The 19,609-nt window shown below is 38.3% G+C and overlaps 1 protein-coding gene across 2 annotated transcripts in view; it reads left to right on the forward strand.

The window, feature by feature from the left end:
* Nucleotides 1-19,609, forward strand: part of KCNN2 (potassium channel, calcium activated intermediate/small conductance subfamily N alpha, member 2) — an 89,930-nt gene that overhangs the window by 42,250 nt on the left and 28,071 nt on the right. For both annotated transcript variants that reach the window (XM_014942629.1, XM_014942618.1), the window contains one exon: nucleotides 19,341-19,482. In XM_014942629.1, the coding sequence (XP_014798115.1) occupies nucleotides 19,341-19,482 (142 nt within the window). The remainder of the gene's footprint in view (nucleotides 1-19,340; nucleotides 19,483-19,609) is intronic.

The following is a 19,609-nucleotide window of genomic DNA, read 5'->3' on the forward strand; positions in this document are numbered from 1 at the left end:
TCCTTTTTCCTTCCCCCCCCCCCCCATCTTTATCAGCAGTGTGTGTATGCATTCCTGGGTTCTCAGTCTTTTCAGATGTGCAGTGCTCACTAACAATGAATTTTGGAGATAGGGCCATGATACGTGACTTACTTTCTTAATCTTTTAGCTATGCAAGTGTTGGTGTATGTTATCACCTACACTCATGCTTCCAAAAACAGTGATGTTATACTAGTTCAGAGCTTGTAGGCTGATCAATCAAGAACATTCCTGAATTAGAAAACAGAACATGAGTCTACTTGCAGCTATTTTTCTCTAAAACAGAGTGATATTCAATATTTTTTTTTAGCCTGGTTCTGTGTTAAATGAAATCTATTGGAAAAATTCCTATGGGTTTCCACAAGAGTGGTTCACTGAACTGAAGTATGCTAATGGAAAACTGAATCTACCAGGACAATATGAATTGGACAAGTATGCTGGATTATTGAAATGGCAAGCTTCTGGGTTAGGGGCTGTCTTTGTTCTGTGTTTGCACAGTGCTTAGCACTGGGGTATCCAAGAATAACACTTGTGTGTGTGTGATATTGCAGTACTAATAAATGTAATAGTTCCTAGCGAGAAAAAAAGGGAGCTAAACACTTCTGAAAACTGGTGATTTCAGATGAAGATGACTGCCTTCATGCGTTGATGTGGCAGTTTACAGCTTGTGCTGAGATCACTGCCCAGGCAGGAATAGTGCCCTGCTAGCTGGCTTGATTTCCCCGCAGAGACTCCCTGCCCGATGTGGAGAAGGCTGAGGTGAGAGGCTCTCTAGTCCCACTTTGCAGAGGAGAAGCTATGTTCACGGCAGTCTGGTGGTGGGACCTTAACATCTGCTGTTTAGTAGGGCCCATCAGCTGTACTCCCGTTGGGTGTGTGCAAGCGCTGTGCACAGCACTGTGCTGCAAACAGGCATGTGGGTGAGTTGGAATGGCCTGGCACTAAGCTGGGGTTTTCTCTGCTCTTTTGCTGCCAAGCTTGGCATAAGAAGATACCCTGACAGCAAAAGAGACCAGTCCCTGATAAGTGGGAATGTCCCAGAGTACCAAATAGCCCTGAATAGGGTAAGAGCAGAAACAGTAATAGATGGTGTCACCGTCATGGGGCTACAGCCTGGTTTAGAACCTGATGCAAAACCTGTGGAAGCCAGTGGACTTGCAATGACTTCAAGGCCTTCAATGATGGAGCTAAAGTGATTGCATCCGGACTGTGTAATCATGCCAAGCTGTTGGGATAAGCCTTAGGTACAAACTTAAATATTAGTTGTAAGGAATTGTGTACAGGTCTGGAAATAGGTTTTGCAATGCTAGGACATAGGGATGCATGGCAGAAAATAATAAGAATCTGCAACTGCTGTTACTGGCATCAGTGTGCATGAAAAGCAATGTTATCATCACCTCAGAATATCTTAGCACGCATTTGTGTGAGAAAGAAACAGAAAGAGAAATGGATGTCTGGCAAGAATGATGAATAAAACAGCTGGTTTGGGGTTTTTTGTTTTTTTTAAAAGAGGTGTTTATGCCATTAATTCACTAAATATTTACAAATTATTTTGACTTGCAAAAGATTACTTACAAGGTGAAAATAGTAGTAAAAACCAATGTATGCTATCTTTGAAACAATAAAACGTAATTCATAAACAAGAAATGACAGAATGACTAAAGATGTACTTGTAGGACAGAAGGTTTTTATTAATATTAATGTTTTTGTAGTCTTCTGTGATAATCGTGATCACCTGGAAGTGTAAACAAATGATTGGCTTAATATAAACTGAATGGGATTCATGTTGTGGGTATGCCAAGACTGCAAGATTGTGTCCTAGTCTTAGGAGTGCAATGATATATTGGTCACCAGTGCTTATTTTGTTATGATGACATAATAAAGCAGGCTGTGATCGTGTTAAAGGCTATTCTAAATAATCGTGAACTTGAGTAGATACAAATGTAGTTACATAGCATTTCTTTTGTCTCATTGGACAGGCTGCGCTAAAAATATTTTGAGTTGCAGGCAACTTTGGAGTACAAAGCAGAAAGATTTTAAAAACATAGGAGTTGAGAGTTATGTGGACTGAACAATGAACGTATTCTTTCAAAGATCAGGATTTTGTGTAAGAAGGGATACTTTTGTGCAAGAGTACTAAAACCCAGCTTTTCCAGAGCCATCTCTGCAGTCTAGGGTTTATCACTTACTACAGCTATGTTTTAATTTCCTTGCCTATAGTGCTGTGAGTCCCCTTTTGGCTCAGATTATTTGGGCATCTTCAGCAGGTGCAAAGAGACTGTGCAAGCAGGGCATACACAGCTTGAAAGAGCAGAGCAATTACTACTTAAAAATAATGCACCCCAAGAGCTAGCTGGTAGTGAAGGATTAGCCTGAATGTTAGGACAGTCACCACCCCACTAAGACACCGAAAGAGGCCTTGCTGGCCAGGTAGGATGAGCTAGGGTCTGAAGGTCTGTCCTCCACAGCTCGTAGGGACTGTCCTTTGTGCTGCTGCATTTCCACCTCTTTCCGTGCTGGTGGCATTGATGGATGGATGATCCTCCCTGTCCCCAGCCAGACCAACCAACCTGGCCTGCCTTCTGGTTCTGTTTTTTGGTTTTTTTCCTTTAGATCTTAATACCTTTCCATGTTGGGGTTTTATCTCCTGAATCCTTGAGCTACTAACTGCCCCTCTCAAGCAGAGGAGGTGTGGATCCTTCTGGTTAGAGCAAAATGTAGTGATTATCAACCAAGTCACAGCTAGCTTATGCATATCCATTTTGGAACATGTTCTTCATTTGTAGAAGATAAAACATTTGCATCTTGCTGTTTGAGCAGATAAGCCGAGCTTCCATTTTATTTCATGCTTGTGTCTTTGGTTGGGTGTTTCTTTCTTAGGATCAATAGCAGACCCACAAAGATACAAAGGACGGTTTAAAAGTAATACAGTAGAGCAAACAGTTAAGTAGAAATGTGACTAAAAATATTTAAAAATTTGGGGCTCGTGATCAAAACCTATACAGGTGCAAGCTGTGACCTGGTGATCTCATGCTCTTGCAAGATGAGGCAGCCTGTGCCATGAAAACCTATGTTCAGGAATGGGTACTGCTGAGTAACTGGTGCTGACCTGTCAAGCAGTTAGCAGTTCTGTGGTATGGAAGTGTCATTTTTTGTAAGACTTAAACAGTGCCTACTTATTATTTTTATGACATTTTTCATGAACATAAGAAATAATAATATTAAAAAACGTAGCTGAATCTTTGTTTGCGAAAAGGACTATGAGCCAATATGCTTTTTCTGCCCTTAGTTTGCTGCATGTGAGCTTTCTCGTGCTGTCTGGATGTTTTTGAAATTAAAACAGGAAGGAGATAAAAGACATTGTTGGCCTAGCTGACTGTGCAAGTGTTAAACAGAAGAATTTGAAGAAGAGAATATTTTAGTCCCATTGCAGCTTGATGTTGATTGAGGGGAGAGGAGGATTTTGGCTGAACAAGTTTTCCTTTTTTGGCTTGTTTTCTACTGCTGCCACTGCTCTAGTAGGTATAGGATGGGTGTAAGACATGTGATCTAAAGGGGAGAAGATTCTCTCCTGGTCCAGCTCTGGAGAAGAGTATGCAGGAGCATGGAAAGTATTTTGGTTTATAATCATCATGTCAGAAGTGTCAATGGCTTTGTTTTGATTTCGGTATATCTGAAGGGGGAACTTAAACATGGGTTTATAAAACATTGCAGACCAACTGCTGGGTTTGCAGTGGGGTGGTGGTAGGAGAATGTGAAGTTTACTCTGGTGCAGGTGCAACTGTTTGGCAAGTGCACCATCAATTTGCTGCTTCAGGCTTGCTTTTGGTAGTTACAGAGGGATGACGTTAATCTTTGTCCTTTCCCCTTTGGCCACTGCATTCTTTGTTGTTACTGAATAACCTAAATTTATCAGTTTTGTAGACACTTAGTTTAATTAACTTGACCTGAGAATTGTCCAGAATGTTTTCCTTCCTGACCTTACTGTCAGTCCAGGGGCTGGACTGCATATTTCTGGGCATGCAATAGCATATGTGGGAAACGACCTTGCAGATTATTTGCATCAAGTAATAGTCTTCTAATAGAAACAGTTTATCTCTTCACTGAGTTTCAGAAAGATGAAATTCTAATTCCTTGAGCTAATGGTGATCACTTATGCTATTTTGTACTTTAAAGAATACAGAGGATGTAACCTGAGAAGTTCCCTGCAATCTGAAATCATAGAGGTTGCCTGATGTTGAATTGATTTCAGATCAAGTATTCATGCCCAAATATCTTTCCCTTTTGGCTTTGTTTTTAATCATTCATCTTTTCAGAAAATCATCATACACCTTCAGACTAATGAGCTTCTAAAATTGTAACCTCAACTGTTTAAACTTTGGTGTTAAATTGCAGTCTTTCACAGTAGATTCTTTCCAAGTTATTCAAAAGCAAATTATATGTTACATTTAGTTCATTTAACACCAAAGGCACTTGTCAGCTCTCAGTAGTACTTGCAGCATTAATTTTCTTCGTTTTCCAAGTCTACCAGCTTTTAACAAAAGTTGTGCATGATAATTCTTGATAATACTGCTTTTAGAATGGCATTTGCACAAACAGTTGAATCTGCTTGCAAGCAGATCACATCGGTTGCCTTCCTTGTACTTTGTGTGCTGGGAGGCAGAAGACCTGCTGACGCAATCAGTGTACTGCAGCAGGACACTGTTGTCCTTCACTGATTGTATTTCTGATGGCATGGAGTATGACTTCTCCTGATTTTTTGGAAAACGAGATGAAACAGGTAATCGGCCAAGAAGCAGATGCTGTGGCCTGACATTCCAGTGTCTGCTGGAGACACAACAATCTGCACTGAGAACTACACGTTCTGTTAGTTCATTTTCATATTCTTTCAAAGGCAAATAAAAATTTAGACTATAGTAACGTTAGTATGGTTTTAATAAGCTCAGCCCTAATGCTTTGCTGTTATTCAGGTAACCAGCAGTAGTAGTGTTGCTAGCATACAACATTGAAATGGAGCTTTCAGTATACTAACAAGAGTATGCTAAATGTATACAAATAATTTATAAATCCACAAAGGTATTAAAAAATTGGATTTTTTAGTGGAAAATGCCATTATTTAATGATATAGAAAATGTTCTAGCTGTTACAGCATGAAATAGACAATCCATCTTACAGTTCTGTTGTGACCTTGAACAGAGTCACTTAAGCTCTTTTTGTCTATTCCATGCAGAGAATTATATTTACTGTTATTGTTTGGTGTGGTGTCCTTATACTGAATAACAAAATGATTTGAACTTACCCAGCAAAAAGTACCATTAAACTATGATTGCAGTGCTAATACTTTTATGTTGTTTAAAATTATTGTACAGGTAAAGATGCAATCTACCTATACCCATTCTGAGGAGCAAGGGGAGGAGTGTGAAAATGTAGGAAATGCTATTAAATTCTTTATGCTTACATTTTGCTTTCTCACACTTTGGGGAAAGATATTCAGAAGACATAGACCATCCCCTGCAGAAGGCTGTGCAGCTGTACTGCATCTCCACACCTACTTCTCTTCAGTCATAACACCTGAACCTAAAGGAGAAACTGACTGAAGCCGGGTGGCATGGAAAAGCAAAAGTAGATCTCCTGTATTTTCCAGGGATTTTTAATCCATATAGTTGGAAGTCTTTTTCCTCTGTATCTTTGGGGGACTCATGACGAAATTTCTTGAACTCAGAAGTTGCAATCTAGAGAAACTCAAGTTTTTATTATTTTGAAGAGGAATGATAATTTTACTTTTAGTCACGTCTTTCCTTTAGTTATATAGAAGGTAACACTCAAATGTAGTTGAATTCCTAGAGGAAATTTTTTCAGTCTATGTTAAATATATCTTATTTATTAATTTATATAATGAATATTTTGTAGGTTTAGGTATAAAGTGGTCCTCACTCGACTGGAATGAGACGCACATCTTCAGTTCTGTTTCTAGTCCTCTTCGTCTTCTCCCAAACCAAGTGTCTTCTCTGAGGACTTCTGACTTGTTTATTCTTTAATGTCATGGACTTTTGCTAATGGAATAAGGTGTAAAGTGGTGGTCATTACTCATTTAAAATGAGGGGCCCCCCATGCCCCCACTAAAATAGTCTCTTTTTGTTTTCCTATGTGATGCTTTAAAATTACAGTCTCAGATACTTTTTATGAAGGACAGCTGAAACAGTTAAGATACCAGAAAAGTTGCAACTCTGCAGTCACATTTGGAGCCTGTGATTTTTAATTTTTTTTCAACTGGATTCAGTTGCTGTTGTATATGTAAAGTCTTGTAGAAGGCCAATTCTGCCAAGCAAGTGAAAGGAGGAAGATTAATAGCTCTCTTAAGGCAGCATTCTTCTTTCTAGAGCTCGACCTGCTCATGCATATACACTTCCTCATGTTTGTCCCATCAGTGAACTCGTCTTGTTTCTAGGGCCAAAGGAGCACTGTAAATTAGATTTCAAGTTTGTTTAACATTTCATCTTCCTGCTCCTACTCTTTGTTGCAATTTAATACTAATTATGTTGACAGCCTATATGAACCATCCCACAATCTGAAAAAGTAATAATTAGTAACAGTTGAAATTAAATCTACTTTTTCTATCAAGTCAGTATAGTTACAGACAGCATACCCAAATTCACCTGTTCCTATCGTGTACATCCTTAGTTAAACACGACCCCTGATTATGTGCTTGCTTGCCTGAATTGTGGCCAAAGAGTTAAGTAGGAAAGTCACACAGATATCTCACACGTCTATTATATGATTTGCATAGAAAGTGCCAAAAGAGCAATCTATAGGCATTAGATATTTTTTGGTTTTTTTGTTGGTTTTTCCAACATGTTCAACATGTAGACTGCAAGATGGATGCAGTAAGTGTAGATAGTGCAGTTCCCACTCCATCCAGACTTCTCGCCTCCAGTACAACACAGATTGACAATATGTAACTGCTCTTTCTTGCTGAAAATGCTCAAATTCCTTCAGAACTCAGAGTTTCATTCCTTTCTTCATTGCTTTAGTGAAATTGATAGAAATAAAAAGTCAGAAAGCCTTGAATGAAGGCCAAGATACCAGGCAAAAAAATGGTCTTGGTAAAAAGAATTCAGCAGTAGAAAGAACTCTGTCTGATGTGCATGGTCTTTAGAGAAAATACTGCAAGATTTTTTTTTCTTCTTTTATTTTTGTTAAATGTTTGTCATTAAAATGAGGCTGATCCCTACAAAAGTTATTCAGTTCTGAAAGCAAACAACAAATTAACTTGAAAATCCAAAATTAGCAAAACTAGGAGGCTTGATTTTAGTCTGCTCTTTAATGACAAAGTAGGGGAGAAAGTAGAAGAGTCAGACTTCATATAATCTCACATTCCCAGTATCAGAGAATCTGATACTGGGACATGCTAAGGCCTAAAACAGAGCAAAGAAAACCATAAGTGCATCTGGCATTTTTAACATACTACAATGGAGGTCTCTTAAGTGTTTTCTTTTGAGTGCATTTAACTGGACAATACTTGTGTCTTCAAATCTGGCACTGCAGAGGTCTGTATAAACAAATGAGGATGATATTCCTTTATTATCATCACCAGAGTTAAGCACTACGTACAGCTGTGTCACATTTCTGGTAGCCTGACTGAAACCATGGTATTTTCTCTACTTCTGTTTGCCTTGAGACACTTGTGGTAGAAGTCTGTCCTGTAGTTGATCCATATATGCACTCCACTGTAAGGCGTATGGTACCAGAGAGACACAAAAATTTGTCTTTTGTGTGGATAACATTTCGTGATCCCTAGTAAATGGACGTCTCTAGACTAATCCCAAGAATTCACCCTGAAGGATTTTCCTAGCCTTCTGATTGGTTTGATGAAAAGAACAGAATTAAAAAAGGGAGAAGGGTTTCTTTCTAAATATTGACAACCTCATGCTGAAGTTTCATACATCAAAATATAAGTGGAAAATATTTATGTTACAAGTGCTTTCCTTGTTTCCTTTGCCGTACAGCAATATATAGTTATGTTTTTATACTTCTTTATGTTTCATAACGTTAAATGTACTAACTGTCCCCAGTACATCAGTAACGAACTGTTAGTGAAATCTGGCACAACTTTCAGATGACTCTCAAAAGCACACAGACTTTGGGTTTGGAATTGTCTTTATAAATATTCAGTGAAATCTGTCTAATTTCAAGCAGTGTGACTTACAGGAGCTAAACTCAATACAGCCTTTCCTTTTTATAAAGGAAATTAAAATATATTTGAGCAATTATTACACTTTCAGTTGATTTAAGTTAAGCATATGGCTCCAGCAGTGTCCGTGATATATGGTGTAAGCCTAGTCCCGAGCCTGAGGTAGTCAGTGACATTGTTTACACTTTACACTGACTGCTGGCTTCCGCTCTGATCCAAAGCTAGTTTAAAAAAAATTCTGCCTAGATTTTGTAAAATGGTTACTCATGAAATGCTGTGCTATATAAGATGGTTTTATTCTCCAGTTTATCCAGAACATTTTGAATATTTTGAAGAGTCTGTAGGCTATTTTGTTTTTTCATTCTAAAGAAAATGAAATTGGCTTGGGCTTTTACATATGTTGGCAAAATTATTGCTATTCTCATTAATTTTGGACCAAAAAAAGGCAGGCGTTGTGGCTGTGAGCTTGTACTTCATTCCTGTTCATGCAGGCTTCTGCTGTAGAAAACTAACATATTAAAAAATAGTAATTTTCATGATAAATGAAATTAGTTCCATGAGAGAAAAATACCTTTTAGAGTGCTCAGTTTGTCAGAAAGTCTTCTCTGATAATTCAGCATCATCTTTGCTGTATAATTTCCACTCCTCCTCTTCTCTCCTCCCTTTTCCCACATACAGGAGAAAAGAAAGGTTAACTTGTACCTAGTTCTGCCATTTTATGTCAGAAAAAGGGTGGGCTTAATTTTAAGTGCATAATGATTAATTCTAATTCTTCTATTTCTGAAGTTTTCCTTCAGTAAATTACTTCAGATTCTTTAGACATGAGTTGATTTTGATGATCTCAACTTAAGAACAAAATACAGACCTTTCCTCCTTTTGAGGGGGATTGTGTATAAAATAGTAACAAAGTATCTCCAGAGAAAACGCAATATGCAAGATAGGGGAAAATTTTAGAAGGGAATTAGTTGCTAGTGAATTTAATGAATGATTCACAGTAGAGCTCATTAAGAAACTCTTTGATTTTGAATGATTCATATTTCTATCATAACACAGCTTTAACCAATGCTGTTACAGACTTTGAAAAATTAAATGAAACCTCAAAAATAAGATTTATTCTTACTGTATTGAAAAATCTCAAAGAATATACATTTTAAAGAAATATGGCTGCAAAATGGAAATATACATGCATATATATTTCTCATTTAAAATCAGATTACAAAATGGAGTACTGAAAAATAAAAGTTTTCCCTCAAGCTTGCTTATGTCACTTTTATATTAATACATTATAATATTCTTTTAACTGTGTATTTACAGTAGCTTCTTTTTCTGAACTTCATTTGATAAAAATGATATACAGAACTACAGAAAGAGCAGCTCTTGGATATTTTGGGGTTTTTTTCTATTAGGTAATTGTTTTGTGGCCCCAGTACTTTCTGGGTTACTTGTTGACTTGTGCTTTGAAAGCAGAGCTATTGTTTACTCAAAAGAGTGGTTTATCAGGGAATGGAAGGGACAATTCTCCAGTTCCTTTCTTAAACTTTTTCGACAAATCTCTCTCTCCAATAGGTTCAGGAGTCATGCTCTCTCTACTTTGAATTCAATTTAAAGTTTAAATAGCTTCAAAAAGGTACTCTGAGATACTTTCACAATCTGTGTCCTGACAGGTAGGGCAGCGAGATTAAGATGTTGATGTCAATTAACTTTGTGCTTGAGAAGAAACGTAAAGCAAATTTGCCCCCCTTGGGCGAATGCTCTTGTCACTAAGCTGCTAAAGTAAAGAAAGGGTATCAACAGCTCGTTTTCCTGTGCCTTGTGAGAAGCCTGATAGGTTATTTGTTCAGTAAGAATTTTTCCATTTTCCATCCATGTTGCTTCATGTATGGATACTGAGGCATTTAAAGGGCTATTTTGCTGCTTCGGGACATACCGCTATTTTTGGCAAAGTGAAGAATTTTGGTGTTATGCAACTTTTGGATGTCTAATTTAAGAGAATTATTTTTAAACATGCATGTCGTTACAGAGGACTTCATTAGTTTTTAGTCAGAGCTTTGAGCACCCAGGCTAATCAAAATGTGACACATGGAGATGAAAGCTCAGAAGGTGATGACCACCAAAATAATGTTAAGCTGTAATAGAGATGGATAACTGCATGCAGGGAGTCTGTCAGCTATAAAAAATTAAAATGTGATTTTTCATTTCCAAAAAATGAGGTAGAAGACTGTATGACAATAACGTATTTTGTGCTAGAGTTGTCCATCCCTGGAGCAGAGCTGTACTTTGCATTGAAAAAGGTACTAGTGTGTTTTTGTGAAGACTAAAAAGTAGCATATGATCATGGAATTATGAAGCACATTGTAGTACATGCGCCAAAGTTCATGAATAAAGATTGTTCCAGACCTTACTGTTTTAGTGCTGATTGCTAACAACAGCAGCTAACAACAATCATTAGAGCCTGAGTTTGCCTCTTAGCACTTCAGTGATATGAAGCACGCTTAGCTTTCTGCACAGTCTGGACATGGATATAGCAGCTGGGAAAGGCCAGAGAGTTGAGTTTTTAAAATCTGAAGGCAGCCCTGTGAAACATGAAAACTGTTTTTGTTGGAGACAGAATAACATCAAATGTAAATAAATTTCAGTTGGGCTGGGAAAAGCTGAATCCCCGAGCCTGCTCCCCAGCACGAGTAAGCTAGATCTAGCTGAAAGAAGATTGTCTGAATATAATAAAATGTATGAGTCCAAATACTTAGCAATGGGCAAAATTTTGTGCAAAGAATAATTAATGTAAGTTTTCTGAAATAGGAAGAATCAGCCATGTAAACCATGACAACTGCTACTGCTAGTCGCAGCTTTCTTCTCTGAGAGACAGAAAGGTATTACTGGCCTTACTTTCTTTTCAATTTCTCTTTTTGCATATTCTATTAAAATAAGCCATGTTTAGTCACAGTGAGCCTGATTGTCTTTCAGAGCAGTCAGGGTATGTGTTTAATAAACCCTGCTGCAGGCAGAACCCATTCAGGTCTGTAGGAATTAAGGGTTAGTTTTAAGACTTAAGCCTTTAAGATAACTTTCCATGATCTTTAGTGTTATTCATTATTCTACTGAGTCACAAGAAGCATGTTGGAAGTAAATATATGTTATAGCTAAGTTTAAATGCCCAAACAAGCATTTAATTTCATTTTCTTACTATGCCTCTAAATGTTGAGGAGACAAAACACAATTTTTTACATTTTCTTTTTAGTTTAATTAGCTTAGCAATTTTATTAGGATGTTTCTTGATATGCATAGTCATACTTATAACAGCAAAGCTTTATTGGCATCCAAAATGTGAGAAGAAGACAAAGGCAAAGTAAGAATTCTGAAATGGATAAGCACACAAACATGAAATGGAAACGTTTTAAGGGTTGATCCATGCATACTCTGGCCAAAAAAAAGTGGAATAGATATCCTGGTCCCACTGAAGTTAATGGGAGCTTTGCTGCTGACTTCAGTAGAGATAAGATTTTTCTTTATTTATGCCACTGCAGGAACAAGATAGCTTGAACTTGCTGAAAAGAACACAGTGGGAGTAAGAATATGACTATATTGGGGGGTAACCCCCAAAGGTGGCATTTGGAGAACAATGGGTGTGTTTCTTAATCGATGCAAGAAAAAATTCTCCTTGAACAAACTCTCTAAAACTTTCATAAGACACATTAGTGTTTTCATATAGTCTAAGACCTTCTAACACATTAGTTGTCACTTTATTCACAGATGTACTTGTTTCTACACTGATACTGAGCACTTCTATCTTTGCTGCACTTCCTCTCAGTGGTTTGCAGCCTGCCACAAATGTAAGGTTTTCCAGTTTCCTAATACTGGTAGAACTGATTCAACAGATTCTCCTTAACACTCTTACACATTTATTGAATACAGGTTTAAAAAAAAAGAGGCAGCTAATACTTTCAAGGAGCTTCATATCTTCAGATATGAAGATAAGCGACTTTCAGCGACTTTCATATCTTCAGATTATGCTTGTAGCTGAATGACTTCTCTTGCAAAGAACAGAAAACTTTTCCTCTCCCACAGCTGCAGACAGGTATACTGACTTAGGAGAACATCAGCTCTTCACAGCACCAGGAAAATAAGGCAAGACCTTCACGACTGAAGGTCAAATAAAAGTGTGGTGCCTTTTGAAAAAATGGCAATGGGTCCTTATTTCTTAGCTGGCAGGTGACCCCACCCACTGAAAGGTAGGTATCTGACAGCAGCAAAGGGTTTAAATAATTTTATGTCCTCATACTTAATGTTTAAACTGCAATTTATATTCAAGAATAATGATAAAATTCTTAAAACACGCCATCTCACCCTTCTATTTTTGTGTTGATTTCTCTTTCTCCTCTGTCCTCTTGTTTTCTTTTGGATTATTTTTTCCATCCATCTTAGGTAACAGTAACATATGCTACTTATGTAATGATACTTAACATTTCTCTGTTGGATTTATTAGTTTTCCATAAATAGTCCACAAATACTCTTAATAGAAAAATCAGGAACATTTTGACCCCTGTAGAAGCAATCCAGACAGCTTACTCGCACCCCTTGCTTTTGGTTGGGTTCAGAACTGCTACTGTTGTGAGTGTGTCTGTATGAAATCCAGACATCGTTCCGTGATGTTTTGCACTTTCATGAAGCGTTTCTTGTGACAAGAACATTTTTTCTCCCTTTCATAAATATTTGGGGGATGTCAACAGGCGTGTTAGAATAAAGATGAGGAGGCACTTTTCAAGTCGCCTTTGTGATCCTGAACCTGTCAAGGCAGGCAAAATTTCTTCCATTGACTTCATTAGATTGGGAGTCAGCCCAGCTGTTCCTTCCAAGTGCCGTTGTGGTTTTCTTTTTTTTTTCCTTTCTTTTAAACAGAAGGAAGTGAGAAGGAATAAAAAGACCTGTCTATTATCATCACTGTATTAACAGATAAAAAGCTGCCAGTACCTACATCTAACTAAGACTAAAAAGGCACTTAGTAACAGAATGGCCTGATACTGTGGGAGAGCTCTAGTAGCTGGTTAGATCAATCAGTGCTTCAGCAGAGTCTTGACAAGTTTCTGATTTAATGGGCTGAGCCTGTTTCCCTCTGTTATTAGTCTAAAAGTTTTTAAGGTTTGACAAGACTAAACTTAGCCTGGATTGCCATTGCAGTGCAGGCCAGGAACTTCTTCATGACTATGGCAAAAGCAGGCCGTTTTCTGCCCTACAAAAAGGGTCATCTTTTCAACTTTTTTTAGTTCTTTACTTGCTCAAGAAAGCAAAACCAAAGATGGCAAAGTTATCAGAGGCTGTCAAAGGAGGCAAGATAAACCAAAATGAAGATGCTAAGTGTGAATTAATGTGCCAGTGGTCAAGCTTAATGTTATGCTTGATTTCTTCTTATTCATCACTTTTTCAGAGGAATGTGTCTTAGATGTCAAGATGTCAATGTGCGATAACTGTGTGTAGATGTTTTACCAGTTAAATGAAACCTCATCAAATATGAACATAGTTTTGAAGGGAAGCAGTACTGAAAACCATGATACTTTTGGTGAAACCAGGAGAAAAGGACTGCTGTTTGATAAAGAATCTGGAATACTGGTTTGACAGCCCAAGCCACTGCAGTATTGTCAGCTGAGAAATATATTTGTGTCTTCCTGAGATGAATGGTAAAACTCCTACTCAGTTTGGCTTGGGAAGAAATTGAGCCATGCTATTTTTGCACAAATCTAATCATTCAGCTATTTTTGGTTTAAATTAGAGTAGTCTCAGGACTTATATATGCTGGTTGGTGAGAACTAGATAGTGGTGTTTCACAGGATGAGGATTGTCTGGTGAGTAGCGCGTTCCAGCTGCAGCACCGCCTGCCTGCTAGCACATTCCTCCTAGAGAAGGAGAGGAAAAGTGATAAATAATACTTATGCCTGTGCGACTGCAGCCAAGGATTTTCCTACCTCGGGGGAATACACAGCTTTTCTAAATGACCCTTTATTCTGCTGCTGTGTGAGGCTGGACATGATCCAGAAAATCAACCTGTTTATAGCTGCAGTTTTAACACAATTAAATACTAGCTCTTATCTTCAAGTGACTCACTGTGTTTTTAGTCCAAGTTTTTATTGACTTAGAGTCGTGAGCGTTAATTATTTTAATATTTTTGTAGGGATTTGAATTTTAAAAAAACATAACCTGTATAAGAAACAAAAACCTTTATCAAACTGAAGATTAATGGCAGAAAGTGTATGCTTTGGAATTTGGTTGGTAATGACTGGATTTTGCTTTGTGTGGAACTTAACACTGAAAGGAAATCTTTGTTTCTCTTGCTTTACTTCTCGAGCTTTTGGATTTCTGAGCTGTTCATGGGACAGTGTTTTTCTGTCACATCTCAGAACTCTCTGATAGAGAGTGAATGGATAGTTTAGGAGAAATGCAGTTGAATTCTGGCCTGTGTTGCGTCCAAGCTGTCTTTCACAGTCCAGCTGGAAGGAGGAGATATTTGTAGTGGCTGATGGTGACTGACAGTGAGCAAGACAGCTCTGCTCCAGCTGTTCATATGAATAGCTTTTCTCCTCGCTATAATGTCCATTTCAGTTGGCTCTGCTGGTGATAGTCCCAATAGCAAAGTGAAAAATATGGGAATGACTTTTCTCAGGCCTTCTGGTGACTTGAGTGCAACACTTTAATGGTGTACTGATAGAAAAACATGGGAAAGTTTAACTTCTGCTGTGTTCGTTTTACTGTTCCCTGTATAAATGGAGAAGTTGAGTCTTCAGGCCTGTGATAATTCTGAAAGCGAGTCAAAAAGGCTGTGAGTAGATTTCTTTTTCCCTCCTCAAAACAAGGCAATATGAATGCCTCCAATGGTAATTTTCAGCCATTCCAACAGCTGCACAAATAAGACATTGCAATTTCTACTTTTTTAAGAAATTGTTTTTTCTGTTTTGGTATAGCTGTCATAATTTGCTGCCTGATGGTGGAAACAGGGCAGCCAACGGCTCCCCTGGCTTTGCTCATTCAGGCTTGAATCCTAAGTGATGGTGGTGCCTAATGAGCACTTGGAAGTGTATGCTAGCACAGCTGTAATCTTATGAAAGTCAGAAGGATGTAGGCATGTAGCAGAGATTCAAAAATTGTGAGTGAGGTTGCAAAAAAACAGGACAAAAACTATCATATAAATCTGGCTTAGAAATGATGGGATTATCTGGACAGTGACATCCCACCCCTCCACCCCTTTTAGATTGTCCCTGTTCAACTTACACATTTTTAACTTGAGAATTCAACCTTAACCTTTCCATGTACACAGTTGTGAGAGAAAAAGAGGGTTTTCGTTTTGTTGAAAGATGAAATTAGGTCACAATTTGCATGCTTTGCCATGCTTGAGCAGTTGAGCCCATAGAGAGAGTACAAAGTATCCTTTGTTTCTTAGTCTCAGTAAAGTCATAAGTATTGATGATGATTTTTTAAATTAAGAGTGCACCATTTGATTGATGAACTATAACCTTAAAATCACAACCAGATGAAATATTTAGAGTAGGAAATCCAAGAGCACTGAGCTAACAAGATAGAAACATTTGAACAGGTCCTTGAAGTGTGCTTCTAAATATGGATGCAGATGGCTTTAATGAATATTTCATCTAGGGGACCTCACTAATTAAGATCCATGTCTCCAATGAAACATGAAAAACTACTGTTGTGCTTTTTAAAATTTAACCCTATGTCACCTTTGTTAAATGATCTATGTGTAGATTGGCTTCTATGTTTTCTGGCATGAGTAAAGGAGGATAAATGGATATATATTCCGTTATCTTTTTCCTGTATTGTTCAAGGCTTAAGTAAGAGGTTTTGTTTCTGTATGTGAAAATGGTGTTTATTTCAGAAACTAATGAGTTGCATTTGAATCTTCTGTTTTCAGTCATATCAAGATTTCTATAATTATCACCATGTAGGTCTGAAATTTTGTAATGATGTAACTGTTTGGACAAAAACTAGAAAAAATCAAAAGCATTGCATTGCATTTTCACCTTCATGGGAAAATTGTTTTCTGTCTGAAGTGGACAGGTTCCAAACTCCAAAAGAGGGGCATTAAATAAACATATTATGAATATTTATGTAAGCATTTACTGGTATTTAACTGAGTTGCTAGCCTTGGAATATGTATTGTGGCTTTAGCGCCCTTCTTTGAAGCTCATCCAAAGTCTATGGGTCATATCACTTACATGGTACTCTGTAGGGACTTGTATGATACATAGGCTTTCTTCTTGCCTCATGGATGTGATGAATATGTCTCTCACCCTGCATCCACATATCTCACAGCCATTATTTGCGAAGTTCATTAAGTGAAGACTAAAATCTAGAACGTTTATTACAGACTGGAAAAAAAGTAATGTCAGATTTTTTTTTTGTTGTGCAGAGCTCTGTGGTCATGAGTTAAATCAAGTTTGCTGTCGTTTATCTTACTACTCTTGTTGCTGTTGTGTTTCTTGTTACTTGTGTCATTGTCATCCTTTGGAGCTCCAAATGTGGACTGTTACTGCATTGTTCTAGATGCAGAAGAAAAAAACATTTGAAAGCTTTTATAAAGGACACAAGAAAGACAACACCAACACCAGGAGAGAGAACAGTGCAGGAGAAATGTGGAATAGACTTGTTTGGAGTGATTGCTTAGTCTCGTAGTCAAAGAGTTTTTAGGTTGCTGTAACCATCATTGCATAGGTGGGACTTTGAAGAAGGCTTTTTGTGGATATTTATAGTTAATATCTTGCAAATGAGAGAATAGGGAATTTCCTGAGTGTCTTTGTGCTCACTCTGCATTCCTGCTCTGTCATGGAAACTGTGGTCCAGAAAGGAAGCAAACTGAAACAATTATTTCAGTTGTGGAAAGCAGGTTGCTTATGCATTTGTGAACTAATTCCCTAATGGTCCTCTGTGACCCGCTGTGAGACATGGATTTAGGAACCAGCTAAAATAATACCCTTGAGGATCCAACAGCATAGCTAGCTAACCTGAGGCTTCACAGCAGCTGCAGGGGTCATTGCAACCTTGAGGCTGCAGTGGATGCCACAGATTGTCTCTCTTGCAGAGCTACTCTATCCAGGGAACAAAATTCCACCTATGTTAGACTATTTTTCCCCCACAGAGTGAGTGGTGACAACAAGTTTTAGCCCCCAAATGTGTCCTTAGAGCTTCCCATTTGATTAGGTGTATATGTCATGTGAAGACTATTCATCTGAACTTGCTTTCTTTGAAGGAGAAAATGAACATATTCCACTAGAATATTAAAACTAAGACAACAAATGGCACATCAGGAAATTACACTTAATATCTGATTTAACACAAAAGGGAGGTTTTGCGATATTTAAGGTGAAGATCTCCTGCCTATTGGGTGAAGGGAAGGCAGTGGATGTAGCTTTTCTGGATTTTAGTAAGGCTTTTGATACTGTCCCCCACAGCACCCCTCTGGACTAGTGGTCCAACTGTGGGATGTGCAGGTACACACCACACTGGGTGAGGAACTGGCTCAAAGGGCAGCACTCAACAGGTTGTAGTGAATGGGGCTACCTCTGGCTGGCAGTCACCAGTGCTGTTCCTCAGGGCTCAGTCCTAGAGCCCATTCTGTTCAGTATATTTACCAATGATCTGGATGCAGGAATTGAATGCAACATTAGGAGTTTTGCTGATGATACCAAACTGGGAGCTGCTGTTGACTCTCTTGAGGGACAGGAGGCCTTGCAGAGGGATCTAGATAGATTGGAGCTCTGAGATATCATTAATGTGATGAAATTTAGGAAGTCAAAATGCTGTATTCTGCACCTAGGATGGAGGAATATCGAGTGCAAGTATAAATTGGGAGAGGAATGGCTGTGGAGCAGCCCTGCAGAAAGGGATCTGGGGGTGCTGGTTGGCAGCAGGCTCAATAAGAGACAGCAGTGTGCCCTGGCAGCCAAGAGGGCAAACCACATCCTGGGGTGGATCAAACACAGCATGGCCAGCTGGTAAAAGAGGGGATTATTCTGCTGTGTTCAGTGTTAATGCAGCATCACCTGGAGTACTGTGTGCAGTAAGAACTTACATTGTAAGAAGGATGAATGTAAGAAGCTTCTTGAATGCATCCAGAAGAAGGCAACAAAGCTGGTGGAAAGGCTGGAAGGCACATCCTGTGAGGAACGTCTGAGGACTCTGGGTTTGTCTGGTTTGGAGAAAGGGAGACTGAGCTGTGACCTCATCACTTCTCTACGGCTTCCTGAGGAGGCAAAGGGGAGAGGAAGGTGCTGAGCTCTTCTCCCTGAGATCCAGTGACAGGACACATGGGAATGGTTCAAAGCTGTGGCAATGGAGGCTCAGACTGGATATTAGGAAACATTTCTTTACTGAGCGGGCGGTCAAACACCGAAACAGGCTTCCTAGAGAGGTGGTTGATGCCCTAAGCTTCTCGGTGTTTAAGAGGCATTTGGAAGATGCCCTTAATAACATGCTTTAACTTTTGGTCACCCCTGAAAGGGTCTGGCAGTTGGAGTAGGTGATCATTGTAGTTACCTTCCAACTGAAATAGTCTATTCTATCTTTTGATGATGAGAAATACAGTGGCATATTTTTCTATTTATCTTGAACATGTTGAAGGAGAGGGAAGGTCTTAGGGTTGTCTAAGTCAGCATTTACATGATACTTCATGATTAAATTTCCCATCACATACTTATATTTAGGCCACGGAGATGGAAATGGGCTCTCCTATCTGCATGTCCACTCATCCTTTTCTGACTTTCATATTTGCCTCAGACTCCAGCAACTATAGTAGACTGGTGCCTTATGCTACTGCAGAGGATTAGCAGGACGAGAACCCCTGATGAAGAGATTCTATTGAAAAACAAGAGGTTTCTTCTATTTTAATAGTAATAATACCAGAATACTAAATTACAACCATCTTGATTATCTCTGCTGCTGGTGTTATTTTTCTACTTTCTTTTTCTTTACTGCTGATGTAATTGTTTTATTTAATTCCTAATAGCTGCTTTTAAAAAGGAAATAACTATAGAATATAAGAATGGTTTTATGACCAGTTAATGAGTTTTCTCTCTGAAATACAAAATTTTAACAAAAGTTTTCATGATAAAGATTGTTTTCTTTTTCTTGTCAGGTACCATGATCAACAGGATGTTACTAGCAACTTCCTTGGAGCAATGTGGCTGATTTCAATAACTTTTCTATCCATTGGATATGGTGACATGGTACCTAATACATACTGTGGGAAAGGAGTCTGTTTACTCACTGGAATTATGGTGAGTGGTTCTGAATTTATTCATTGGATATGAGATTTAGTTTGCTGCAATTAATCCCAAAACTTGTGGTAGTCATAAATAAATATTTATTTGCTGGCTTGTAGAGTATATACATACTTATTCACAC

The sequence above is a fragment of the Calidris pugnax genome, unplaced genomic scaffold, assembly GCF_001431845.1.
Source record: "Calidris pugnax isolate Ruff unplaced genomic scaffold, ASM143184v1 scaffold59, whole genome shotgun sequence".
Classification (NCBI taxonomy): Eukaryota; Metazoa; Chordata; class Aves; order Charadriiformes; family Scolopacidae; genus Calidris; species Calidris pugnax.